This window comes from Mesoplodon densirostris, chromosome 2 (genome assembly GCF_025265405.1).
Source record: "Mesoplodon densirostris isolate mMesDen1 chromosome 2, mMesDen1 primary haplotype, whole genome shotgun sequence".
Taxonomy (NCBI): Eukaryota; Metazoa; Chordata; class Mammalia; order Artiodactyla; family Ziphiidae; genus Mesoplodon; species Mesoplodon densirostris.
Window position 1 is genome coordinate 19,757,244 of NC_082662.1, and position 27,548 is coordinate 19,784,791.

At 49.9% G+C, this 27,548-nt stretch overlaps 1 protein-coding gene across 1 annotated transcript; it reads right to left on the reverse strand.

The window, feature by feature from the left end:
* Positions 1-5,754: 5,754 nt before the first annotated feature.
* IL22RA1 (interleukin 22 receptor subunit alpha 1) lies at positions 5,755-25,276 on the reverse strand. Its single transcript, XM_060080857.1, has 7 exons — positions 24,980-25,276; positions 20,661-20,793; positions 19,593-19,771; positions 17,386-17,561; positions 12,268-12,406; positions 8,503-8,624; positions 5,755-7,560 (listed from the first exon to the last, which is right to left on the reverse strand). Exons 1-7 carry the CDS (start codon positions 25,020-25,022, stop codon positions 6,607-6,609), a joined length of 1,746 nt encoding a protein of 581 aa, XP_059936840.1. The 5' UTR covers positions 25,023-25,276; the 3' UTR covers positions 5,755-6,606.
* Between the last annotated feature and the right edge of the window lie 2,272 nt (positions 25,277-27,548).

A 27,548-nucleotide genomic window follows, 5' to 3' on the forward strand; every position in this document is an offset into this window, starting at 1 on the left:
GGCCACTGTGGGAACTTTCTTCCCCACCTTTGCTTGCCCTGCTCCCATCTCAATTTTTTCCCCTCATGTTCATTCATACCTAGGCCTGGTGGGCACTGAGGATGCAGAAGGGAAAAGATAAGGTGCCTCTGACGTTAGGAAATAAGCCCTAATCTAGATGGGGAGACAGGCAGTTACAATAGGACGTGATGAGGAAGACACACCTGAGCCAGGTCTTGGGGGCTGAGCAGGTTTGGGGCAGGCTGTGCCCCAGTGCAGAGACACAGCTTCCCTCTGGGCCTCCTCCTGGAGCCTCAGGGGGCCCAGCAGCACTGTGCCTGTCATTCTTCCTAGTGCCTTGGGGACCCCTCAGGAGAGGGTGTTGGGGAGAGAATACACAAGGGAGCTCTTCAGACAAAATCTCAGTCTGCTAAAAAGGAACCCTCGTGCACTACTGGTAAGAATGCAAATTGGTGCCGCCACTATGGAAAACTGTATGGAGGTTCCTCGAAAAATTCAATAGAACTACCATATGATCCAGCAATTCCACTCCTGGGAATATATTTTAAAAATGAAAACATTAATTCGAAAAGATACATCCACCCCAGTGTTCATAGAAGCATTATTTACAATTGCCAAGATATGGGAGCAACCTAAGTGTCCATCAACAGATGACAGGATAAAGAAGATGTGGTGTATACATACAATGGAATACTACTCAGCCATAACAAAGAATGAAATTTTGCCATTTGCAGCAACATGAATGGACTTGGAGGGCATTATGCTAAGTGAAATAAGTCAGACAGAGAAAGAAAAATACTGAATGATATCACTTATATGTGGAATCTAAAAAATAAAACAAACTAGTGAATATAACAAAAAAGAAACAAGACTCACACAGTTAGAGAACAAACTAGTGGTTACCAGTGGGGAGAGAGAAGGGGGGAGGGGTAAGATAAAGGTAGGGGAGTAAGAGGTAAAAACTACTGTGTATAAAATAAATAAGCTACAAAGGTATATTGTATAACACAGGGAATATGCAATATTTTATAATAACTATAAATGGAATATAACCTTTATAGTTGTGAATCACTATGTTGTACACCTGAAACTTATGTAATATTGTACATCAAATATACCGCAATAAAAATATTAAAATAAAAAAAAATCTCAGTCTCCTGCCCTATTTGAAACCCCCTTCCTAAGCATCTCCCTTCCTCCCTGGCTGCAGTGTTAAGAGCATCTTTGGGCGGAGGACATTTGATGGCTCTCTCCCTTTCTTTTTTTAATTTATAAATTTATTTATTTTTGGCTGCCTTGGGTCTTCATTATTGCACACGGGCTTTTCTCTAGTTGCGGCGAGTCAGGTGCTACTCTTTGTTGTGGTACGCAGGCTTCTCATTGCAGTGGCTTCTCTTATTGCGGAGCATGGGCTCTAGGCACATGGGCTTCAGTAGTTGTGGCCCACGGGCTCAGTAGTTGTGGCTCGCAGACTCTAGAGCATAGGCTTAGTAGTTGTGGCGCATGGGCTTAGTTGTTCTGTGGCATGTGGAATCTTCCCGGACCAGGGCTTGAACCCATGTCCCCTGCATTGGCAGGCAGATTCTTAACCACTGCGCCACCAGGGAAGCCCTCTCTCCCATTTTATACTGACCCAACCTAGGAAGGGATTTCCAAGACCCACTTTATACATTCATTATGAGGAGTGAGTGTGAATCTGTTTTACAGCCAAGGGGTGTGGGCTTCCAATCCAGCACAAGACAGACATTTAAACTGGTTCTATAACCCCTTTCCCCCAAAGCAGCCTGATGGAGGTGCCCCCACTTACTGGCTCTATGACCTCGGGCAAGTCACTTAGCCATTTTGGTTTTATCACCTGTGCAGTGGGGTCAATGATGCCTGCCTTGCAGTCTGATTGCAAAGATTCAATTAGGGAATGTGGAGTCTGTGGCACAATGTCTGGCACCCAGCAATATTAGCTAAGTGAGCGCTCCACCGATGACTGCACGACTCTAGGCGTGCTGAGAGTTTTCTCTACCCCTCCTTCTGGGTGTGGGGTTCCCATGTACTCCATGTACCCTAAGCCAATGATGCCCTCCCTCCTCCTGATGTGCCTTAGTGAGAGCACAGCTAGCCCTCAGGCCATGAGGCTGAGCAGAGGTCAGACTTGGAGCTCTAGGAACCTTGGTTTAAATCCCAACCTCAGGACTTCCCTGGTGGTCCAGTGGTTAAGAATCTGCGCACCCAATGCAGGGGGCCTGGGTTCGATCCCTGGTTGGGGAACTAGATCTCGCATGTCACAACTAAGAGACTGAATGCTGCAACGAAGATCCCGCGTGCTGCAACTAAGACCTGGCACAGCCAGATTAAAAAAAAAAAAAAAAATCCCCACCTCCGGCACCTGTACTAATGGGGGGATCTTGGCCTCCTTTCTGGGCTGTTTCTTTATCTGCAAATTGTATACAAGCTCTAAGACAACAGGGAACTTGCCTGCCTGTCTTGTTCACTGTACCCCTAGCCCCAGGAGCAGTGCCTGGCATACAACTGGGTCCTTGATATATGCTTGCTTGCTTGCTTCCTTCCTTCCTTCCTTTCTTTCTTTCTCTCTCTCTCCCTCCCTCCCTCCCTCTCTCTCTCTCTCTCTTTCTTTCTTTCTTGTCACACCATGCAGTATCTTAGTGCCCCAACCAGGGATGGAACCCGTGCGTGCCCCCTGCAGTGGAAGTGCGGAGTCCTAACCACTGGGCAGCCAGGGAATTCCCCGTATATGCTTGTCAAAAATGAACGAATGAATACCTATCTTGCAGAATGTTTATGAGATTCAAATGAGGTTAAAATGCATGAAATGCCGGGTATAGTACTTAACTCATGGCTAGTACTTCTTAAATATTTCATTCTTTCTCCCCTCCTTTTCCCTTTCGTTGCCCTCCCTGGACTTCTGAATATTACAGACGGTCATTTGAACTCTATTCCACCTGCCCACCATCCTGAACCTCCACACCATTGTCTGACAGCAACCAAACTGTCTTTGGCTGATGGCTCCACCTGGTGGTCAGGTGGAGAACTGTCTGGTCCAATGCGTTCTCCCACTACCTCCTTTCTCCCGGCTTTAGTCTCCCTTCCCTCCCTCTGCTGCTCTCACACTTCAGTTAATTCCAGTTACTGTTCTTCTCATATGAGCAGGTCAAAAACGCATCTTCCTTATGCCCCTTCCTCCTTAGAGTGGGAAGGGAAAATCAGTTGAGGGGCTGAGGGTGTGGGGATGGGGTCTCAGAGCTGTGTCCCTCTGTCCAGGCTGACACTCAGACTGGGGATGGGCACAGAGGGATCCAGCCTTGCCCTCCAGGACACTGGAGGAACCCTCGTCCCTGATGGCCCTATTCTCTGGGTGGAAATTCAGGCAACCCCTGTGTGTTCTTGGGGCCGGGGGTTTGGGAGGCCAGGGATCTGTAGCCATCCCAGGTTGAAATACCACCCCTTGTTGCAGCTCCCCAGCTCCCATACAGGGGAGGAGATGGGGGTGGCTCTAGGGGGATGATTTGAGGCCAAAGGATAGGAAAACTATTGGTATAAGAGCATGGTTCCCTCCACTTGCCTAAGAGGAATCATCAAAGGAGTTTACTGAGAATCTGGATTCCCCAGTCTCTATGGATTCAGCAGGTCTGGGCTAGGGCTGAGGAAGCTGTATTTTCAGTAAGCTCCTCAGGCGATTCTCATGGTGAGGCAAGTTTAGGAAACCATCTTGGGCAAGAAACCCCTCAGAGCCACATTTTCCTCCTTTGCAAAATATCAGTAAAGCGGCCTATCAGGGCAGGTGAATGAAAGAATGAGCCATCGAGGGCAGGACCTTCCCAGTAGCGGGGTTGAGTTCCTCCTCCTCTGACTTCTCCTAGTGCAGCCACCACTGCACTACTATTCGTTTGCTCCTGGGCTGGGCTCTGCCTGCCTTGGAGGCAGGTGACACCTTGCAGACTCACTTTTCTCTGGACTACGTGGGGCAAGGCTGTGGAGAGTCCTGGTGGTAGAGTCAAAGCCTAGGACCCTCAGGAATGCCAACGTCCCAGCCCAGCTCCAGGGCCTTGGACACCCTGTCCCCTAGCTGGTAGCCTGAGCTGCCTGCCTGGGAAGCCAGAGACCTGAGGCGGTATGCAGCCTGGTGGGGACAGGGCCAGCCTGAGGAGGGTCACAGGACCCAGAGAGTCATGGACTGTAGGAACGACTCTCGCCCCAAGGGGCTTAGAGAGCTTTGTGGCCTGTGAGTTGGAAGAGATGTTTATGGCTTTCAGTAAAAAAACCTCTGACACCCTGGCCCACCCTGGTGAGAACAGTCCAGGTGTTAAGCTGTTTTTCATGACTAAACAAGGTGAGACAGTCAACCTTTGGCCAAGTTCACCCTGAGTGACAGGAAGCAGACTTGTGTGTAGTTTGGGGGAAGGGAGCAGTCATTAGGGCCAACGTAGCAGCTGCCAGGAGGAGAAAGGGCTGGGGGTGTTGGAGAGGGCGGTCCACCCCTCTGCTATGGAGATATCAGGGTCTAAACCAGTGACCCTGAAGAGATGTTAAATATTAATTACAAACAGATAAGGACAGTGCTCCCTGGTGCTGTGTCTCAGGGAGGGGAGGAAGAGGAGGGGACACGTACTGAGTACAGAGGAGGGAGGGCATTGCACGCTCCGGAAAGGGTCTCACCGGGGCAACTGGACTTTGATGCTGTTTCTCAGAAATGTTCAGACAGGGCTTTGGGACAGGATGGGGTTGGGGGCGCTTGCCCCTCGGGGACCCCATTGGGGTCCTCCCCTCCTTATGCCCCAGGAGTCTCATCCTACAAGAATCCAAACTGGTGTGGAAAGTTCCTTCTCTTGATGAAGACAAAAATCGCTAGGTTTGGGCTTCCCTGGTGGCGCAGTGGTTGAGAGTCCACCTGCCGATGCAGGGGACGCGGGTTCGTGCCCCAGTCTGGGAGGGTCCCGGGTGCCGCGGAGCGGCTGGGCCCGTGAGCCATGGCCGCTGAGCCTGCGCGTCCGGAGCCTGTGCTCCGCAACGGGAGAGGCCACAACGGTGAGAGGCCCGTGTACCGCAAAAAAAAAAAAAAAAAAAAAATCGCTGGGTTTGAGCTCCAACTGTATCACAGCCTCAGTGGGGGCCTGTGGGCGGAGCCCCTTCTCCTCTCTGGGCCTCGGTTTCCTCATCATAGGGGTCACGTGAGAGGCAATGATACAAAGGACGTGACAGCGTGCTGAAAGCTCGGACAAGGACCCTGTGCAAGGGCAGGAGGACAGGGCAGCCCTGGGCCGCCTCTGGTGGGGTGTCGGGGAGGAAGGTCCTCTGAGAATGCTGCTGCCACCCCCAAAACAGCTTCCACCTATGAATTCAAGGAGAAGGTTCCATTTGTCCCTGGACCCTGTTTCCTGCAATCCCTTCCCTCGCCCCCTCCTAGATAGTCCAGCGCCTCCAGCTTGGCCTGGAGCAATCCTGAGGAAATAGGATAATTTAAGCCCATGAGAAAATGCCTGATCCAAAATCAAGCTGAATTGGGGGAGTGGGTCACTCCTGTACTGTCTTATTTTGTAAAAATCACAACAGGAAATACTACTGTTTACTGGGCCCTGCCCATGAGCCAGGCACGATGAAACGCTTTGCTGACATTATTTAATTTCATCCTCACCACAACCCTGTGAGGTCAGTGTTATTATCCCCATGACACAGATGAGGAAACAGAGATTTTGAGCCGTGATTCATTTGCTTGAAGTCACATGGCTGGTAAGTACTGAGTCTGCAATCTGAACCCAGGTGGGCTGAATCCAAGGCTGAGTTTCTAAAGTTGTGAACTAGGTCCAGTTTGTAGTTGTGTCTCCTTCAGTTGCCCCGTGGCCCCATGTTCCTTTCAAACCCTGCTGCCAGGATAGGGTCTGAAACTCCTGCCGACAGAAAAGGCTTCTATGTTCTCCCTCCCTGGTGGACCTGCATTTCACTTGGGATAAAGCCTCGAGCAGAGGAATGAAGCTGAAATGGTGCAATTGAAGGCAGCAGCCCTGGTTGGGGATGAGCCGCAGGCTGCACCCCTCCCTGGAGTCTTGTCATCAGGCTGCCTCTGGACTTGGCAGAAGTGCAGGTTGTTCTGGTTCTGCTCAGTCTGCTATGAGGTGTCCTTTTTCAGGCTCCTTTTCTCACCTTTGGGGAACCACAGAGGAGGCAGAGGCCTCAGTCTGCTGAACTAGATTATGCAAGTGGCCAGGAATGAAGAGAGGCGGGCTCGTGGAGGACTTTGCGTCCAGCGTGTTAGGAGCCGGGACCCTGGATCTCCGGGAGGTTCCCCATATTAACTCCTGCACTCTGACTGTCCGTCCTGCCCTGCAGAACTTGGCGTGCACATGCTCATTTGCACTCACTCGCTTGTATATGATGCACTTCTGTAACTCCTCTGGCTGGAGCCCTTCTCATGCCTTTTCACTCCAAAGGGAGCTCAGCCACCGCAGGGGTCCGGCATCCTCCTTCTGCTGGTTCCTCAAGGGCATCCACCCGGGGCTGGGCTGCAGAGTGCGCAGCGCCGCTGGGTGCGGGAGTGACGGCCAAGGTGCGAGGTAAGGGTGGGGACAGGAGGAAGCCCCAGGCCCACCCTGTTCCCGCTCAGGACTCCCACTGCACCGTCAGGGCCAGGCCTCTGAACAGAGAGTCCAGCTCCATGGGCGACTCCAGGTCTGGGGCCCGAGGGCCTGGGCTCTTGGCCTCAGTCTCGGATGCTGGACCCTCATCACTGGGACACACGAGGGACTCCAGCAAGCCCCAGGGACTCGGACCCTCGTCTGTGGGGGAACATGGGTGGGAAGGAGTCTGCAAAGGGAGGGACACGGGGTGACCCTCGATCTGGACAGAGGAGAGGAGGGGCAGCTGGCCCTTTATGTAGCTTTGTGTCCTTGGCTCCCCTCTGCGTATGACATCAGAGTCAGGTTCTCTGTCCGTGTGAATCCCCAGATGCTGGTGGAAGGATTTTACTTCTTGGGGGTCCTCCATAGCCAAGGAGGTCACCTGCTGCAGAGAAAGGCCACCTGGGCTGCAGCTTCCAGCTGGTGCCTCTTTCTGGAGCTGACCTTTAGTTCCGAGGTGTTTGGGACCAGAGAGTGTCACAGGTGGGGGGTCTCTGCCAGGGCCTTCCCCGCATATCACGTAGGAAGGAGGCCAGCTGTCCGCAGTGGCCTGAGGGGTGTAGGAAGGAGGCTGGGCCTCCGAGATGGTCTGGGGAGTGTAGGAGGGGGGTTCAGCTTTGGGGGTTACCTGAGGTGCATAGGACGGGGGCCCGCCCTCAGGGGCAGCCTGAGGGGCATAGGACAGTGACGGGAGTGTCTGGAGAGGTGGCCCGCCAGAGGGCCGGAGGATGGAGAGGTCCGGCTGCCCAAGGTAGGTGACCTCAGACAGGCTGTGTCGTGCTGGGGCTCCTGGAGGCTCGATGGGCCCGGAGACCTTGACTTGGGAGTACTGGACAGGCTGCACCAGGCCGCTCGGGCCACTGAGGTCAAAGACGGGAATTAAGATGCGCTCCTGGATGAGCTGCAGAGGCTGGAAGGTCAGTACGTGCTGGACATTCTGTGCAGGGAGAACAGTGTGCCCGTTAGGGTGCGTTCAAGCTCCCCAGGGGTGCCGTGCGTGCCGCGGTCCTCTGCAGGGCCGGGGTGGAGGGGAAGGGGTGGACCATCTGGGGGCTTTTCCAAGATGTGTGAGCCCCGTACCCCTTCCCAGGGATTCCTCTAAGTGCTGGAGCCTCTGTGAAGGCACAGGGCTCCCGGCCTGTTATCTGAGGGCCGCTTCCAGAGTCTGGTTGTCTAGGGAGAGCGGGTAGGCTGTGGTTTCTCTAGGAGGCGGGCACTCTGGAAGCAGCTGGCTCAGGTTTGGGGTGCCCTTGGGGAATGCTCTCCAGGTTCTGGCTCAACTGCTCCTGAGCTCTGGCTCCCTAAGGGCCTCACGCGGGGAGAAAGGTGGGGAAGAATGGGGGACAGGGGAGGCCTGGAGAGTTTTACAGGAAATGGCTCATCTGGCCTTTGACTTGGAGGGGTGGATGGGCGTGAGCCCTCTCTGCGAGCCCCAGACTGCGCAGGCTCTGCAGCGGGCATGGCTGCTTTAACAAAGATGCAGCTCTGGTGGCCAGACTTGGGCTGCCGATGTAATGTGTATGGTTTGCAGGGGCTTAGTTTAAAAAAATTAGTTGCCAAGATTTGAAACATGGGGGATTTCACATTACAATCTGAAATTCTGACTTCGCTGGAGAAAATGTGAAGATGTAGCAACAGTGGGCCTGCGATCCCAGGTGGCAGTACCTGGGCTAACGGTTCAGGCAGGGTGTGCGCCCCCTTGAAAGCCACGTGGGTTTTCTATTCCAAGCCTCGTCTTCCTTCCCCCTAGCTCTCTTCCATACACCGGGGGAGCTGCCAGCCACATCTTTAGGTTGGAGGGAGAAATGAGGGAGAGGCGGGGTCCCGGGGCCCGTGCCCTCCTCTCGGCCTCTCCATCCTCCCCGGGGCCCCGGCTCACCAGGGAGTTGGGAGGCAGAGGCGGCTTGGTGATGTATCTGTAGCTCAGGTAGCAGAGCCCTGCGACCAGGAAGCCCATGGAGAACAGGAAGGCACCAGAAAAGGAGTAGGTCCACGTCTGATCTAGGGGAGAAAGAGGCCAGAACAGGAAGGGTGAGGCTGCCAGTGTGGTACTGCCAACTTGGGCCTTTTCCTCCCCTGCCTCTTGGGCCAGGCTTGGGAAGGCCTCTCCTCTTCCCAGTACTTACAGGGCCCGGGGTGAGGGCACAAATGGAGGGCCACACATCATACGTCTAAATATTCGGAATTTCATCATGTTCTTACATTGTTAAGTAAAATATGTTCTGTGCTCCCACCTTGACAGATATACTTTTCATAACAACCCGAAAGGCTTGACTTTTGATTCTTGGATGCCTCGGGGTGCTGTGCGGAACGGTGGAGGTGCAGGGGGAAGCTCCCGCAGGCCCAGCCTGGCTCCAGCCCACACTGCCAGGGGCCTCACACCCAAGGATATGGGCTCATGGCCAAGCTCATCCACGCTGCCTACAAATACCCACCCACTGGCCACCCTTTGGGCCGAGGGCCTGCACATCAACAGAGTGTCTGCCCTCTGGAAGAAAGACCCAAGGAGGAGATCTGCTGAGATTGGACACAGACTCTGCCCGTCTGTACAGAGAATTTAGGAGCTCACAGGTTCCAGGGGGATCTGCCCATGTGGACCTAAGGACTCTTCATCTTGCGGGGAGGGCCATGGCCAGAGCAGGGCTGGAGCGGGGCCTTCTAAAGTGCGGGGCTCAGAAAAGGGTCCCCCTTGCCTGGGTCTAAGGACAGTCCTGCCTTCCTCGGGGTGGGGGAAAGAGGCAAAGGGAGGGGAGATGTGACAGTGGGAGGGGTCTGTCTTCCCCACCTGTCTACCAAGATCTGAGCTGGGAAGAGCTCACTCAGGAGGGAGCCTGGGGAGGCACCACCCTTTCGAAAATGGAAGGAGAGGATAGCTAAGGGCTCTATGCTGAGCCTCCTTCCTATGGCCCTGCATCTTTGGGATGGGTGGGTGCAGCCAGGTCTCGGCATGACACACTTCCTGTCACCAATTCAAGTGGGACTGGCGAGTGGCTTGGTAAGGAAGAGGTAGCTGGAGTTTTTGTTAAAACTGGAGATTTGTATTACCTGGGGGTCTTGACTCTCCAAGTCACCCTCCTTCTGTTCCTGGCCCCTGTGTGGCTTCAGCCTGGGGAGTTGATCATCAGTTGCCAGTGACCTTGGCAATGACTGTGAACCCTGGGAATTGCTGGAGCCTTTACTTCTAGCCCACTCCGCGTTCCTCCCCCAGCCCCTGTGGCTTGGGCCTCTCTCGTCAGCTTCCCACTTCCCCTGTCACATGTACTTCCACCAGGGAGAAGACAGGACCCAAATGTCTCTACATGACATGCTTAATGTAACTGGAAAACTGTTGCTCCCTGTACCAGGACAGGACAGGGACTTGGAACATTTCTGCCGTCTCACTCACGGGGAAGTAGGAAGAAATAATGGAAGCAACACTAGAATGTGGGGTGTTAGAGGTCTGGCTCAGCCACTGATGAGACCCTCATCTTCTGCACGACCCTCTCTAGCCTACCATTTATTAATAACAGCAGCCAGCGATGATTGAACTCTTACTACATGCCATGCACTGTGTGGGGTGCTCTACCAATGTTATCCCACCAAACAGTTGGCCATGGATGCTCACTCCTTACAGATAATGAAGTTGAGTCTCAGAGAGGTTAAGTGACTTGAACAAGGTCACACAGCTACTCAGTGGAGAAGCCAGGATTGACATGTATAATTCCAAAGCTCATTCTCACAGCCACTACGCAATGATGACTCCGTTTCCTCATCTGTAAAATTAAGATATGGGGTGAACCAACACATAGAGCCCTTTCCAGCATCAAGATGCTGGGATGATGGTCCAAGACATTCTGAGAGGTAGATAAAGGAGGGATTCTGGGCTCTGCGGATAAGACAGACCCCTGGATACAGGGTCAAGGGCAGGACGTTTCATTATGATAAGGAAGTAAGAGAAATAAATGTGCAGTAGAGGGGACAGGCTCTAAACAAAATTGCAAAGTGGTGATTAGAGCCCAGGCTTCAGGATCAGATGAACTCAACTAGGTTCACTGACCAGCTGTGTGGTCACCGGCAAGTTGCTTAACCTCTCTGAGCCAGAGCTCCTCCTCTGTAAAATGGGAATAATACTATACAACTTGCAGGATTGTTATAAGGATTCAATGGGATAATATATGGAAAGAATTTAACACAATGTTTGGCAATAGAGTAGGTACTTAATAAATGGTAGGAATTGTTATTAACATACTTGATTATAAAGGATAAGGTGCTTTCTATATGTCACCAAGAAATAGCCACCATGAAGTATGATTCATATAAAAGCAGCTACAGTCTTAGAAAAAAATGATATCATATCATGAGCTAGATCACATAAGGACAAACCAACAGAAGGATATGGGTGGAGTGGCCCACATGTGGTCAGTAAGCAGGTGGGCAGGGGCGGGCCAGGAATGAATGACAGTTATCTAGAAGGTCCAGGGGAGAGTCACCAATCATACACACACTCCCAACTCAGTGCCTGTGAAGTTGGTTTCCTTTTTCTAGTTCTCTTATTGCCAAGTTCTATTCTGGTCTTCATGTGGCCCTTTCCCCGGGAAGGGCATGCCCCGTGCAAGAGGTCAGTGCTGGCTGTTGTTCCGCCAGGCATATCTTCCCATGAAAACAAATGCACTGGGACTCGGGTGGAGAACTCAGTCTCTTGTGGGCTTTTGGGGAAACCGATGAGCTGAGTTTCTGAACAAAGCTGAGGACCAGAACCTACCCTATGATGTTTCTACCAAGCTGCAGTTATACCCTCGGGCCCAGCCTCTAGCAGCTGCCTCGCTTCTATTCATCAGAACAGAAATCACCTCCTGACATCATTAATCTAAACAAAATGACTAAGGTGGAGACTGTTTTCCAAATCCATCCAGTCCAATGCGATCGCCTTTTTCATCCCCTAAACTTGGAGCATTACATTTCTATCTCTATGAAGATAAGCACTAATAAAAACATCATGATGCTTACGATGAGAGTTGAGTTTCAATGTGCTAGAGTCGAGTGGGATGGGACGCCATCCCACTGAGCCGATGACTCAAAACTCTTTCTATGGTAGTGCAGTGGTGAGAACGTGTTCTCCGGAATTAGGCCTAGTTCCATCCCTCACCACCCGTGCAATCTTGGGCAAGTTACTTAACCACTCTGAACCTCAGTTTCCTCAGTGGAACAAAGATGCTTCACAGAAGCATGAGAACTGTGTTTCGTAGTGTCTGGTCCCTGGTTGGCACTGCAGAAATGCTATTATAATCACTGTTATTTTTATTTGACTTTAGAAGGTACTGAGGGATCTTTTTATCTTCTCTGCTGTCCCATCTGCAGATTATTTCCTGGGGTCTCTCACTTGAGTTAACATCAAGGTGAATTTGCTTGGCCAGGATACACACGCAGTTTGCCAGAGAGAGGAAATTCAGACATAGGCTGGAGGGTGGAGATTAAACATTTGCTATGATAACCCAACAGCTAACTCATTTATGAATAAACAAAGATTGACTTTAATAATACACTAGTAATCCTTCTGTGGTTTTCTAGAGCACTACCAAGCCTCACCTTGGTTACAAGGGGGAAAGCACAGAGTCAAGGTTTGAATTCAGGAGTCCCAGTTCCCTCTGGCTTCAGCAGAACTTACCTGGCAGCGTCTTCGCTCGGCATGTGTAGGGGGCGCTCTTCTTGGACCAGGTTGGAACAAAACTCACGATGGTCCCAAGGAACTCCGTGTCAGGGGTCAGGCCAAAGAACTCAAATTCTCTCTGCTTCCCTCCAAGGTGCTGAATTTGACAGAGAACACAGAACAACATCTCTTATACACCAACCTCTATGTGGAGGCTGCTTACACCTCTGCCTGGGCTACTGCACTTGGTAAAATGGTACCACCAGCTGCCCAAACCATAAACCGGTAGGTCAGTTGGCAGTGCTCCATTCCCATTGCCCTACCTTCTGTTTTCTCCCTAAATCCAATCAGATGCAAGCTTCACGCACTTTCACTTGGAACAGTGTCTGGCACACAGCATGCACTCTCTAAATACTAGCTGCTGTTATTATCACCACCATCATCAACACCCCACCATTCTTCCTTCTCCCAGTTCTCCTCTTTTCCCCCCTTTTCTTAAATAAAATATCAAAAACGCTTTGAATATCCATCCCTCTCTTGTCTCCTCATTGCTTCTGCCTTAACTGGGCCTCAATATCTTTGGCCTGGACTCTTGCAGTGTCCTCCTTACTGGTCACCAGTCTCTGGTTTTGTCCCTGTCTACTTCCAAATTTATCCTGGTGCCACAGTGATCTTTCTAAACAATTAATATAATTACAAAGCTCCTCTGTTGAAAATCCTTTGATGACCCGGGTCATATTACAGGTCCTTGCTCCCTTTGTTGACTCTTCCCTCCCTAGAGCCCGCTTGGTCCTTTAGGCTCTGGTGATGTTGAATGTCTGTCGCTCCTGCAAACACTCTGCTTCTGAAGTAAGCCCTTGCTCCTTTGCATCTGCCCATCCTTCTGCTGGAGCTTCTTCTCAGTTCTTGCCCTCTTGTATGTCTCGAACCTCTCTGACCTTGAACTCTTCCCTTGGCTGCCTCATTCCATCATTCTGGTTCTCCTCCTACCTCTCCGATTGCTCTTTTACTGGTTTCAGCCCCTCGGTGTTGTTCTGCAAGTTTCACTCTTCATCCATTCTTTCTTCTCTTTCCACATATTTTCTCACTTAGTGATCTTTTCTGGACCCGTGGCTCTGGTGATCACCAATGTGTGGATAACTCCCAAACTGACCTCAGTAAGAGCTATGGAGTTCTTGGCACACACCGCCAGCATCCTGCTGGACAGCAGTCTGTGGGCATCTCTAACTTGACATGCCCGAACGTCCTGATCTCCTCTCTCTGGGTCCTGCCCCATCTCCAAGCCCAAACCCGCACCTGTATTTGATTCCCTAATTCTGTTAATAATGTCTTTCTTGTTCTAATGTCCAAGGCTCAAACCTTAAAACCATTCTTGACAAATCTCTCTCACATCCTTTGTATCTGATTACCCTGAAATAATCCATAAGCTTTTCTTTAAAGGGACAGGAGCTATGTTCTTGGGAGCTTAAAAGCTAAGAATTTTCTTTTTGGTCCTTTGTGTTTCAGCTATGCCTTCTCTTTTCCAGGCACATGGAGGCCAAGGTTTAGGGTTATTTGTTGTTTTTTCTTTTGAAGGGGGTGAAAGTGGGTGAAGAAGTGCACGAATGGATTTAACAGCTTATTGTTTTGTGGAACTCATATGGTTGAAATTAACCCCAGTAGAGTTGTCAAGGCCCCAAGAGTCCTCCTTCCCCGGGTGTTCACTGCCTCCACCCTGGTTCAGGCCCTTCTCGTTTCCAGCCTAGTACCATCGCAATAGGCCCCCAGACTTCCCACCCTGATCACTCTTCCATTTCTACATTTGATCTCTCCTCTTCCTGCTCCCAGTAATTTATAGCTTCTATTGGACCAACCTTCCGTAAAATAACAGCTATAGACTCTGGCCAAAATAAAAACTACCTATAGGCATTGGAAAGTAAGCAAAAGCAGGCAGATACCAGAGAAAGGAGGAAGGGAATGGCACTGAATGAGTTTCTCTCTCATTTTTAATGTCCTGTAGCCTGAAGGCAGGCCCCCATTTATACCATGTGGAGTGGGTGAAACCTAGATTAAAAACCTTGTAATCTTACTGGTTTGAGGAACCAGAAGACAGAGTTCAGGGCAATCACAAAAGTTGGAAAGTGAGGGAGAAATCACAGATAGGAGAGGTTCACAGAGAGAGAGCCTGAATTCTGTGTATAAACTTTGCCCAAATCCCTGGCTGGTGCCTCAAGTATGCATGAGCAGGGTAGACTCCAAGCAGCCCAGCTAAAGTTTCAACTGAACTTAACTGAACTTAGATTTTGGAGTTTGGAGTTTGAAATTCAGCCAAATTCACTGCCTAGCAGATTTTGGAGTTTGAAGTTCAGCCAAATTCACTGCCTACTAAGACAAAGAAACAAACAAAAATCAATACTCTTTGGAGGAATATGACAGAATCCAGAGTCCTTTCAACATATCATTCACAATGTCCAGGATGCATTCCAAAATTTTTAGACATGTAGAGAAAGAGAAAATGTATTTCATATTCAGGAGAAAAGACAGTTAATGGTGACCTATCCCAAGATGACCAAAGTGTTTGAATTATCAGACAGTGTTAAAGTGGCTAGTATAACTATGCTCAGGAAGTGAAGGAAAACATGCTCATAATGACAGAATGACTAGGAATTTTCAGTAGCATAAACTATAAATACTAGAGACTATAAAAACTAGAAACTATAAAAATTAGAGAATTTAGAACTGAAAAATACAATATCTAAAGTAAAAATTCCCACTGAATGGTTTTAACAACAGATTGGAGATGACAGAAGAGTCAGAGAACTTGAAAGTAGAATAAAGAGAATTAAATAGTGGTGACGGTTGGACAACTTCTTGAATATACGAAAAACCACTGAATCCTACACTTTAAAGGGGTGAAGTTTGTGGTATGTGAATTACATCTCAATTTTTAAAAAGAGAAAGACTGTCAGAATGTTGTCTACAAGAGATACACTTTAAATATAAAGGCACAGGTAGGTTGAAAATAGATGGATGTAAAAAGATATACAATGAAAATTATAAATATAAGAAGGCTAGAGTCACTATATTAACAGCAGATAAGGTAGAGTTCAATAAAAAGAGTATTATTAGTGATAAAAAGGGACATTTCATAATGATAAAATGGTCAATTCACCAGGAGGCTATAACAATCATAAATGTGTATGTGTCTGATAATAAAGCTTCAGATATGCACAGAATTAAAAGGGAAAATAGATAAATCCACAATCAAAGCTGGAGATTGTAATACTCTCAGCAATTAAGAGAACAATAGACCTCCCCCAAATCAGGAAAGACATAGAAGATACGAATAATACTATTAGCCACCTTTATCAAATTGATATTTATAGTGCACTCCACCAAACACCCGCAAAATACATATTCTGTTCAAGTGCACGTGGAACATTCACAAAGATAGCCCATATTCTGGGCCATAAAACAAGTCTCCATAAGGGATTGAAATCATACAGAATATGTTCTCTGATCACAAACTGAATTAAGTTGTAAATCAATAACAATAAAATATTCTAATGCCAAATATTTGCCAAAAATTAGTTGTGATATAGACTCTCCCTGCTCTGTAATCTCTAATCGTTTCCCGACTACTGAAATAAATAAAGATTCCCCCATCCGCCCTCCCTACCTCTACGGCATGGTCCCAGCCTGTCTTCTTAGGGTTAGCATTGTTCCTCTCCATCAGTGTTTCTCAAACTTCAGAGTGAGTAAGAAGCACTGGGTTGCTCAGTAAAATTCAGATCCCAGGGGTGTAACTCTAGAATTTGATGAAGCAGATTATAAGGGGGCCCAAGAACCTGCATTTTATGGGTTTTTTGTTTGTTTGTTTTTTGGCCGTGAGGCATGTGGGATCTTAGCTCCCCAACCAGGAATCGAACTCGCACCCCCTGCATTGGAAGGCGAAGTCTTAACCACTGGACCACCAGGGAAGTCCCCAAGAACCTGCATTTTAAACAAAGGCTGCAGGAGATTCTGATGTCATTGGTCTGGGACCGTGTTTTGAGAAACTGTTCTACATGTCCCTATGCTTCAGCCCAAATGGGCAGTTTTGTGCTTTCCAACAATATCCTAAGCGTTCCTGCTTCTCTCTCTGATCGTGGTGGGACAGTGTAGGCCAGTGGAGCAGGGAGGGGAGGAATGTGGGCTTGGAACAAAGCTGGATTTGAATCTTGACTATGCTATTATTTGCTGAACGATCTTGAGCAAGTGACTTAACCTCTCTGAACCTCTGTTTTCTCATTCATAAAATGGAGATAAGAGCAACTACCTCATAGGTTTTGTGATGAAGATTAAATGACACAATAAGCATATATTACCTGGTACACCTCAGGAATTGATATCAGCACCAGAAAGTTTTCTGTTCTAGAGGTCTTTCCGGATCTCTCTGAGCTGACGTCTCCTCTCTCCCCTCCCAGCCTCCATTCTGTCCCACACAACACTCTTATTTCCCTCTACCTATAGCTGTATGAATTTGAATTCTTGTTTTAACTCTCTCCCCACCCATTAGATTATAAGCTCCTTGAGTGCAGGAATAGTCATTCAATGTAATTATGAATTAGTGGCACACACTGCCGGGGAAAACACTACATATTTTATTTTTTGAATACAAAAAGAAATGTATAACATTTGACAATTTATGCCTTTGCCTTCCACCTTTCAGTATTACTGATCTTAAGACACTGCCTGTATCCAGTTCCCACAGAAGGTGGAGAACCAGCAGAAAGAACTGCAGCAGTAGAAATTGATTCCAGCATTTTCCAAAGTGAACACCTGAGGATGTTAATAGAAGTTGTTCCCCTGGATGTTAGAAGGCATTAGGCAAGAAAAAAATACATGTAATGCAAAATAAAAGGAGTTTCTCTGATCAAATACATGCGAGAGTTGTATTAAGCAAATTGAAACTGGAGTCTTGACTTTGCAGTACTTGTCAGAGGCTTTAGCATGCTATTGTGTGTGTGAATATACAAGAGGTAGGCTGTAGACATGTTTTGGGAAACACTGATTTATATAACACATCTCCTTTCTACTTGAAGCAATGCAGAGAGGGAAATGGGTTTCCGAGGCAGGGAAGGACCAAGGTGGCACATATATTTACCCTTCATTTACCATTTGGTAGGTATGGTTGATGTGCAGCTTTAAGTGATAGAACAGGTCCTGGAAGATGTCCTCCAGGGTTAGCCGGTGGCCATTCCCTGTGTGGATGGGCGTGTAGGTGGGATGGACAATCATCTGGATGGACCTCGCCTTGGGGATACAGGTCACTTCAGGTGGTTTGATGATAGCTGGCAAAAGGGAGAGAGAAAAAAGAAATGAAAAGTTAGAATCAGGGGCTTTCCTGGTGGCGCAGTGGTTGAGAGTCCGCCTGCCGATGCAGGGGACGCGGGTTCGTGCCCCGGTCCTGGAAGATCCCACATGCTGCGGAGTGGCTGGGCCCGTGAGCCATGGCCGCTGAGCCTGCGCGTCCGGAGCCTGTGCTCCGCAATGGGAGAGGCCACAACAGTGAGAGGCCTGCGTAACGCAAAAAAAAAAAAAAAAAAAAAAAAAGTTAGAATCAGCCAGGAGTGTCTGAGAGGCTGCCTTGGACCTTGGGAAATGACTGCTTTCCACCCCCTCCCACCCCAACCCCAGCCATGCTTCTGAAAGCATCAGCTAAATGAACAGGTGAGAAGAGAAGCAACTGGTGTTTGGGTGTAAGGCTAGCAAAGGGGTGACCAAGGGTGAGTGGGAAGAGTCCAGGGAGAGGGGCCCTGGACCCCTAGGCTGATCATACTCTTGTCCCAGCCTCCACACATCCCTACCCTGAGTCTTCCCGGAGCACCTGCCCCCTAGTCTACTGGCAATGACAGCTTTGGGGACTGATGGTTCAACTACATATCCAAACAATGTTTGCGGTGCCCAATATTATTGATTCGGCCTCAGAGGCCAGGCCTAAACTTCAACCTCTCTCAAAATGGAATTTCCAAATAACCAAACGACCTTGACTGGTTTATAGACCCCTTTGGGAATTTGAATGCTATGGTTTGAATGCTATTGAATGCTATGGTTCTTTTCTCCCCCAAAATGTACATATACAAAAATCTTGCACTCAGTTTCAGGGTTTCATGAACCTCACTCCCCCGAAGCTAATTTATAGAAAGTCCTCAAGAGTCCATTGACCTCCAAGATTAAAAAGATCTGAGCTAGAAGAATGTTCGTTTCAGTGTTGTTTATAAAATCGAAAAAACTGAGTTAAGGGTCCTCCAAAAAGGAATTAGGGAAGTCAATGAGAGTACCTCCATAGAATGGATCATGTTTGCAGCCGTGAAATATCGTGTTGTGGAAAAATATTTAATGACATGGGCAAATGTTCACGATACCATTATGTAAAAAACAACTAACCAACCAACCAGATCACAAAAGAGTAGATACAGTTGCAAGTAGCTGTGGTTATGTTTAAGTGTTCAGATTAGTTGGGCCTACTTTTATTTTTCTTTGTGTATTTCTATATTTTCCAAATTTTCTACAATAAGTATGCATTAACTGAACAAGCCAAGAAACAATATAAAATAACTTGTTTAACTTTATTTTTTATTTTCTTAAGAAACCCTGTGGCTTTTAAATCAGTTAGTGCACATCACCTACTTAACGTGTGGGAGGAGTTTGGCAACTCATCCATCCATCCATTCATCCATCCATCCATTCATCCATCCATCCATCCATCCATTCATCCATTCATCCATCCACTCAATCCTTCATCAGCTACGTATTGAGCATCTCCTATGTGCCAGGCGCTATGCTAAGGGCTGGGAACACAGTGGGTTCCACTGCCACACACGCCCTCATGGAGCTCACTTTCAGTAAGGGAGGCAGATGATGTAAGTGCCAGCAAACACAGTAACTGCAGATTGTGATCTGAGCTCTGAAGACAGTGAACAGTTTATGGTGATGGAGGATAGCAGACGATGACCTAGTGAAGTGGGGTTGTTGAGGCTGGCGGTGGGGATGCTCACTTAGGAGGTGATGTTGAAGCCGAGACTAAGACCAAGGATCAGAAAAGAGTCAAGGCAGAAGTAGGAGGACCGAGTTAGGAGGGCCTTGGTTGCACTCAAGTGGCAAGATTAAGGTGGTCTGAACTAGGGAGGTGGGGATGGAGATGGAGAAAGATGAATGACCACACTGGGGATGCTGTCCAGTTGAGGGCACCTTCCCTAAAAAGCCACATCCCTAACTGGCCCTGGGAGGCAGCGCCCTTCTGGGCCCTCCACCCACTCCGGAGGGGAAGAGGCCATCCTGTTCCCGTCCTGCACCCGTTGCAATGAGGGGCTGGCACTCACTGTGCTGCAGTGAGCTGAACCGGTCGGTCATCTTGGTGGCGGACCGGCCTCCCGCGTCGATGGCGGTGACCCGGGCGTAGTAGAGATCCGTAAGGTTGCCTGTCTCCTTGGTAAGGTTGCAGGATTTCCGGGTGATCCGCTGGCAGCCCTCCTTTGCCTGCCACTCTGTCTCTCCATAACTGTGGGCAAGGGAAGGACCAGACACACCTTTCATGAACAGGCTTGGCACCAAGCCTGTCATTTATTAATAATGATAACGATATTGAATATTTACTTAGCACGTGTACCCAGGCCCTTTATGCGGATGATCCTCACTACGGTGCTGTGAGGTTCATACATTATTCTCCCTCCTTTTCAAGTAGGGGAGCTGGGGGTTAAGGAAGCAAAATTTGCCCAGGTTTTTGAGGCATGCAGGCAGGGAACCAGGATGTGAACGCAGCCAGTCTGAGTTCACGTTCTGGGTACTGTTAGCCCCATTGACAGATGAGGGACCTGGGCCTCGGAGAGGGCAAGTGCCTTGCCACAGGATGAAGTGGCAGGACCAGGAATGGAACCCAGGTTTGCAGACTCCTGAGCCCACGTACCCTCCTCTCCTGCCTGGGAGAGGAGATGAGCGGGAACAGGGCGGGGTGGGGGCCCGGGTGGGTGTGGGCACGACTTTTCGTTGACCCAGTCTAACCCAATATAAGGCAATGATTGGGAGCTTGTTGTTTGCCAGGCACACGTGCTAATGACTATCTCATTGAACCCACCTAACAACCCTATGAGGAAGGTACTATTGCTAACTTTGCTTCATGGATGAGGAAATGGAGGCTTGGTGAGGTTACCCAACCACCCAGAGTTCTAGGGAGAGAGCTGGCGTCTGCCCCCAGAGCCTGTACTTGCAACCATTATTCTAACCTCCCCCTGCAGAAGAAACATAAAGGAGCAAAGCTATGTGTGGGGGAGGGTCGCTGTGTGACACCAGTCCCGGGGGGGCGTGTGGGGACATAGGAAGAAGGAAGGGTTTTCTTGGAGGGGTTGGTTCCAGAGCAGAGTCAAAAGGGCTTGTGTGGGAGGGACGCCTACGTCTTATACTGCACACTGTAGACGGTGTCTGGGGCACTCTCCGGGCTGCTGTCCCACGTCACAATGTTTTCGAAGTTGCTGGACTGGAATTTCACGTGCTGAAGAAGATCTGAGGTGTCCTCAGCGATGTAAGCTGCAGGAAGTGAGAACAGGGTGAGCAGAAGGGTGCAAAGACTCTGCCCCAGCTCTCTAGCAAGCTGCCCGCTGAGGGGCAAGCCAGCACTCACTCAGCGGAGACTGTGCTCACTGACCAGCCCCCCTCCCCTTCACTTCTTTCTTCCTTGGTATTGAGCTATGATTCTCATTCCACGAAATGCACCACTTTAAAGCATACAGTTCTGTGGTTTCCTAATATAGTCACAAAATTGTGCAACGGTTGCCGTTAACCTAGTCCCAGGATGTGCTCATCGCCCACAAAGAAACCTTGTATCTATGAGCAGTACTCCCATCCCTCCCCTCCTCCCAGCCTCAGCAGCCAATAATCTGCTTCCTCCATGGATTTGCCTATTTGGACATTTCCTGTAAATAGAGGCATCCAGTATGTGGCCTTTTGTGTCTGGCTTCTTTCACTTAGCATCATGTGTTCAAGCCTCATCCATATTACAGCATGAATTGGTACTTATTTCCTTCTTATGGCTGAATCGTCGATAGACCACATGCTGTTTATCTTCTCGTCAGTTGATGGACATTTGGGTTGTTTCCACTTTTTGGCTATTTTGAATAATGCTGCTGTGAACATTTGTGCACAAGTTTTTATTTATTTATTTATTTATTTATTTATTTATGGCTGTGCTGGGTCTTCGTTTCTGTGCGAGGGCTTTCTCTAGTTGCGGCAAGCGGGGGCCACTCTTCATCGCGGTGCGCGGGCCTCTCACTATCGCGGCCTCTCTTGTTGCGGACCACAGGCTCCAGACGCGCAGGCTCAGTAGTTATGGCTCACGGGCCTAGTTGCTCTGCGGCATGTGGGATCCTCCCAGACCAGGGCTCGAACCCGTGTCCCCTGCATTAGCAGGCAGATTCTCAACCACTGCGCCACCAGGGAAGCCCCATGTGCACAAGTTTTTAAGTGGACACATGTTTTCAGTTCTCTTGGGTATACGGCTAGGAGTGGGATTTCTGGGTCGTACGGTGATCCTATGCTGAACTTTTTGAAGACCTGCCAAACTGTTTTCCAAAGCGGCGGCTGCACCATCTCCTATTCCCACCAGCAAAGTTTGAGTGGTGCAATGATTCCATATCCTTGCCAACACGTGCTGTTGTGTTTATTCATTTCTCAACACTGTCTGAAGTTAGCGTCCTCACCAATGGAATATTTTAGAGGGATTCAACTAAACGTTGACTGTCGAAGAAGTAACTTGCCCAGAGTCAGTAATTTCAGACAACGGTGGAGAAGATGTCTGTGAATTCCTGCCTCTCTGCTGCTCGAACCAATCCCTGCCCACCCACCACATGCCTTCTGAGGAGGGCAAAGGCACCTTCCCCAGCCACACGGATTTCTTAGGAGGTGGATTCTGACTGAGGCTACATATGGGCAGCGTGACCTTGGGGAAGCTGTTTAAGCAACTAGAACTTCAATTTCTTTATCTCTAAAATGGGAATAATTGGACTTACCTAAAGATAAACAATAAGGACCACAGCAGCAGCTGACATGTCTGAAATGCACGTAAAGTGCCGGGCACTGGGCTAAGTCTCCTTATCAAATCCTCCTGACAACCTGATGAGGCAGGTACTATCATTATGCCCATTTAATGGATGAGAAAAACTGAGGCTCAGAGAGGCAGCCTGCAATGCCCATCACAGTGCTAGGCTGCTTGTCGGGTGGATACAATGGGGCAAGGAAGGGGCAGCAAAGGCCAGAGCCCCAAGAAGAGGAGCCGGCAGGGGGCACTGCCCCCAAAGCAGTCTTCACTGTAAATGAGAGCCCTTGACTTACAAATCTCTTCTCTCAGCCCTCCTAGCACAGTCTGTGGAAAGGAAGAGAGTGCACGAAAATGGCGGCCAGAGCTGGCAGCTGGCTCTGCCTGTGCTCAGAGGGTGGCTGGGGTGGGAAATAAACAGGTGCAGATCCGGTTGAGTCAAGGCCTTGAGGTCTGAGGGTACACGTGTCTTTGATATGATGTGTGCGCACCTCCCTCCCCCCCCCCACCATGATCATGAGCACCAGCAGGTCCAGAGTGTGAGGGACTGGAGGGTTATTTACCCCTCTACTCCAAGTCTACCTACAGTATTTCCGTAAGGGAGGCCTTTGTGGGGAAGGGGAAGTATATTAGGACAGTCCAACCCTGCTGTGCATCCACATGTTAAATCTAAGGCCACATTCCTCTTTGAATCTGGGTTGATCAGGCCCAACAGCTGCAGAACTCTTTGTGTTCCAGGCTTCCTGGAGCCCCCAGAATGGGGCCTAGGGCACCAGGGGGTTCCTTCTGCCTCTAGCCAAATGTGATGGATGTGCTGCCGAGCCTCAAGTTGTGGCTGGTATCTTGTTTGGACCCGAGTCTGGGCAGAATTGGGGTCTGTTCTGGAGGGAGGGGCATGGGTTCAAGGCTGGGTCTTAAGTTGAGGGAGGGAGTCCACTTGAAGTCAGAGCTCAATGGTGGCTTTGGGTGAGGTGGTGAGGTCAAGGGCAGGCAAGAGAGAGGGTGGGATTTGAGAGAAGGCCAGGGTGTGTCTGGGGGTGGGCTTGGCTAGGGTCTGCAGTGGGAGGGTTGCTGGTTAGGGTCAGTATCCTGGGGGGGCCATGTGGGTTTGGAGGAGGTAAGTGTCTGAGGTTGGGACATGCTCGGGAGGTGAAGGGCCCAGGTTGGGTGGAGGCTGGCACCACGTTTCAGGAGGCAGGAACTCACGTTGGCTTCCTGAAGTCGTGTGGGTGGACCTTGGCTGGCCCCTATCTTTGAGGAGGTGTTGAGGGCTAACAAGATCTCCCATCTCCTCTCGCCCACTCATTCCTTTTCCTCCTCAAATCCATCACCGGTTCCTCAGCCCACGTTGGTTCTGCACTTCCTGGGTGAAAGTCTACATTGTGAAATCCTGGGGAGCTGTGTATTGTCTAGAAACTGACAGCCTGGGAGATGTGATCAAAGGAAGTTTTCTCATTTGTTTGAAAAAAACAAGTCTATGTCAACTAGTTGGGAAGCTAAGGACAAACAAACAAACAAAGTCAGTTCAAACATGTTCTGGAATCAGCCTAAGAATGCCGGGGGTGAAGGCACCTGGGGCTCTAGAGTGACCTTACTGACTCCGAACAACCTCCTAAGGGCTGCTTCCCTTGTGTCCCCCATCGTAAAGGGCCAAGAGCCTCTAAGTCTTCCAACCGGAATGGGTGAGGGTCTGGAGGGACATGTCTGAGGTCTCTTGGGAGATGCATCAAGTCTCCCTAGATCACAATGGGTCCAGTGTGCTGTGAATGTTCCGTTTGATGCCAGGGGGAGGACGGGCTGGAGAGCCCGGGTGGCAGCTGGAAGCGCTGTGGATCTGGTCAACACCTGCAGGGCACAGCTGTGGCCCTTTATGGCCTTTATCCTGCACTTAAGGTAGAAGGGGTCTTGCAGAGGCCAGCTCTCCCCATTCTTCAGTCAGGACTGTGCTTTCACTTCCTCAGAAAGTTCCCTGAATTTTTTAAACATCTCAGGGAGCAGAGAGACAATCTAGGATCTCATGCATTGGTCTGGAAGTTTTCCACTTCCAAAAAAGTTCTCCACTTCCAAAAAATCCACTTTATTGGATTTGAAAACGGTGCCCTTTCGTCCTGTTTTCATAAGAGCTCTGGTGTTTTAAGACCTATTAATGCAGCAGACCTGGGCCCTCTGGGAGAAAATGCTCTTTCAGGTCTGGCACGAGGGGCTGGCAGAGGCCCCCTCAGGGGCATGGAAGGAGGCAATGGCTGGACTCAAGCTTTGTCCTTCCTGACGCTCCATCACCTCCCCACGTGAGGCCAGTGCCAGCCAGAAGCAGAGGAACAGAGGTACAATTTCTACCAGAAAGATTTGAGGGGTCCAAGGATGTCTAACTCCCTTAAGCTAATTCTCCATCCACTGGAGTGGGGGGATCCACACCCCCAGTTCAGACAGGTGACTGTATCCCCAGAGTCTTGAGGGTCAGTTGAGTCTCTGAAGAACCCAGAGTTTGAGGGACCCTCTCATCCTCCCCAGCAACCTGAGCGGGCATCTACTTCTCCAGGGAAACTCGGCACCCAGGTCAGCCCAGCAGAGAAGAAATTGAAACTGGTCGTGCTGGGGCTGGATGCAGTTCTGGGGGAGACGACCCTGATCATTGGCTCCTGGGTGGGGGTCAGGTCTGACCACAGGGTGACCGGCACTCACCGACCAGGGATCCTGCCGCCAGGATGACCAGCAGCGTCCTCATCGGGGCCCGGCACACAGCCCTCTTTTGGTCTTCACTCTGGACTGAGCACAGAGGGAGGGCTGAGAAGCTTTGGCGCCTTGGCAGCTGGCTCCACCCAGGCACGAGGGCGGGGAAAGGAGGGAAAGGTGGGACCTGAGCCACTGGGGAGCTGGGTACAAAGGTATCTGGCCCGTTGCTTCGGAATTCCAGGTTCTGGGCGGGATCCAAGGGAGTTCCCTTCTTAGTTGCAGAAAACAGCAACAGTGACAGACTGGCTTGTTTATCTGGTCTGGTGGCTGATTCATCCCAAGATTCTTCAGTCCTTATTAGGGAACTGAGAGGCAGAAAACGTATAAATAATCCACGACATACAGCCTTATCAGAGAGCAGCTTGGCACTGGGTATCAGAAGCCTGCAACCTTTTGCCTCACTGATTCCATCCTCAGGGATGGATTCACCCTGAGGAAAACAACTGGAGCAGAAAATATGTTCTGGAATGTTCCTGGTGGCAGAGGAAAAGCTAGACTCCTCGGCTTCGTTCTGGCAGGAGGAGATATAGGGTGTCTGCTGCCCCTGCTCATGCCATGTATTAAAGCAGGTCTGCCATGCTGGATGCTTGAGGGTCAAGGGGGATGGCACTCCTCCTAGAGAGGCTGCTGGGGGTGAGAAGTCCAGGCGTTCCTACACGGAGCCTTTGGGGTCTGGGAACTGCAAAATATTAGGAAAAAATGGATCAGAGATTTCAGTGACTCTTACTACTGTGCTAGAGATGGGGGCAAAATTCAGGAGTCGGGGGGCTTCCCTGGTGGTGCAGTGGTTGAGAGTCCACCTGCCGATGCAGGGAACACGGGTTTGTGCCCCAGTCCAGGAGGATCCCACATGCTGCGGAGCGGCTGGGCCCGTGAGCTATGGCTGCTGAGCCTGTGCATCTGGACCCTGTGCTCCGCAACAGGAGAGGCCACAACAGTGAGAGGCCCGCGTACAGCAAAAAAAAAAAAAAAAAATTCAGGAGTGGGCCTTTGGTTTGTGACAATGAAGGCTCGAACTGCTCACCCAAGCTGTTCCACCATGTGGAGGTGTATCTATAGGGATAACATGAAATCCACTGGGATGGGTGTTTAGGAAATGATTTTCCTCTTCTTGCTGGGCCTCAAGAGAAGATTGAAGGGGCCTGGACTCTGGTTAGGGTAGACATGATCAGAGATCTCTGCCTCTGGGGAGAGTCTGGCTGGCCCCAGCCACACAACAGCAGGCTGAGTCCTATAGCCACACCAAACCCTAAGGGAGGCTCTAGAGGGCTTTAGGATGTAGTAGGCCATGATATCCAGGGATCTGTATTTAAGTTTTTCTTTTCTGTGTTGTAATTGTTTTCTGTCATCTCTGAGTCTTTGGCAAAGTTAGACAGCACAGCCACATTTGAGCTGTGCTTTGGGGGAATTAAAGTATGATATTGTGCCAGGCCTTTCCTATTAATTGCAGGAAACTACATTTCCCAGGCCCCTTTGTCAATGGTTTCCTGTTAGGTCCAGCCAATGGGAGGCACTGGAGGATGGCTGGGGAGCTGGAGGAGAGAAGTCGGGGTATTTCTCCCCTTCTTCCTCAGCTCTGAATGGCATCCCCTATAATGGCTGTGTCTCCTCTGGAGCTGCAGCTGCCTCCAGTCAGGCAGCTGCCACCATTTCTCCGTCAGGTGGCCTGGGCTCTGATAAAAACATCTCCTCCAATTTTCCCCTTTAGCTCAAAGGACAGAGCAGCTTCCTGCTGTGGTGACTCTCTGGGCTGCTTCCTATCCATGATTGGATTCTCAGCTCTTCCATCACCTGGGTAATCAGATCCCCTTTGTGAAAGTCTCTTGGTTTGAGAGACTCAGTAGGTTTCTGTGTTCCTGAATGGACTATGATGGATGGGGGGCCTTTGATGACTTTTGGGACAAAGGGGTGTGGGGAGATCATGGCCAGAGAAACAGGTTACAAAATACCAAGAAGGGCCTGTCGGGAGAGGTGCAGTCGCTGGAGCAAGCTGGGCTGGTAGGCCGAGAGGACAAGCTGCAACCCAGCTTGTCTGGGTCTGTGGAACATGAGGTCTTCCTTGGGGACTCTCAGAAGCACCTTGAAGAAGGAACCTATGAAAGAACTCGGCCCCCCATAGTCATGAGGAACTATGATCGTGGGACTATTAATGACAAGGAAGTCACCTGGATTATTTTTATTTATTTATTTATTTATTTATTTATTTAGGCTGCATTGGGTCTTCGTTGCTGTGTGCGGGCTTTCTCTAGTTGTGGCGAGCTGGGGCTACTCTTTTTTTTTTTTTTTTTTTTTTTTTTTTGCGGTATGCGGGCCTCTCACTGTTGTGGCCTCTCCCGTTGCGGAGCACAGGCTCCGGATGCGCAGGCTCAGCGGCCATGGCTCATGGGCCCAGCTGCTCCGCGGCATATGGGATCCTCCCGGACCGGGGCACGAACCCGTATCCCCTGCATCGGCAGGCGGACTCTCAACCGCTGCGCCACCAGGGAGGCCCTGGGGCTACTCTTTGTTGCAGTGCGCG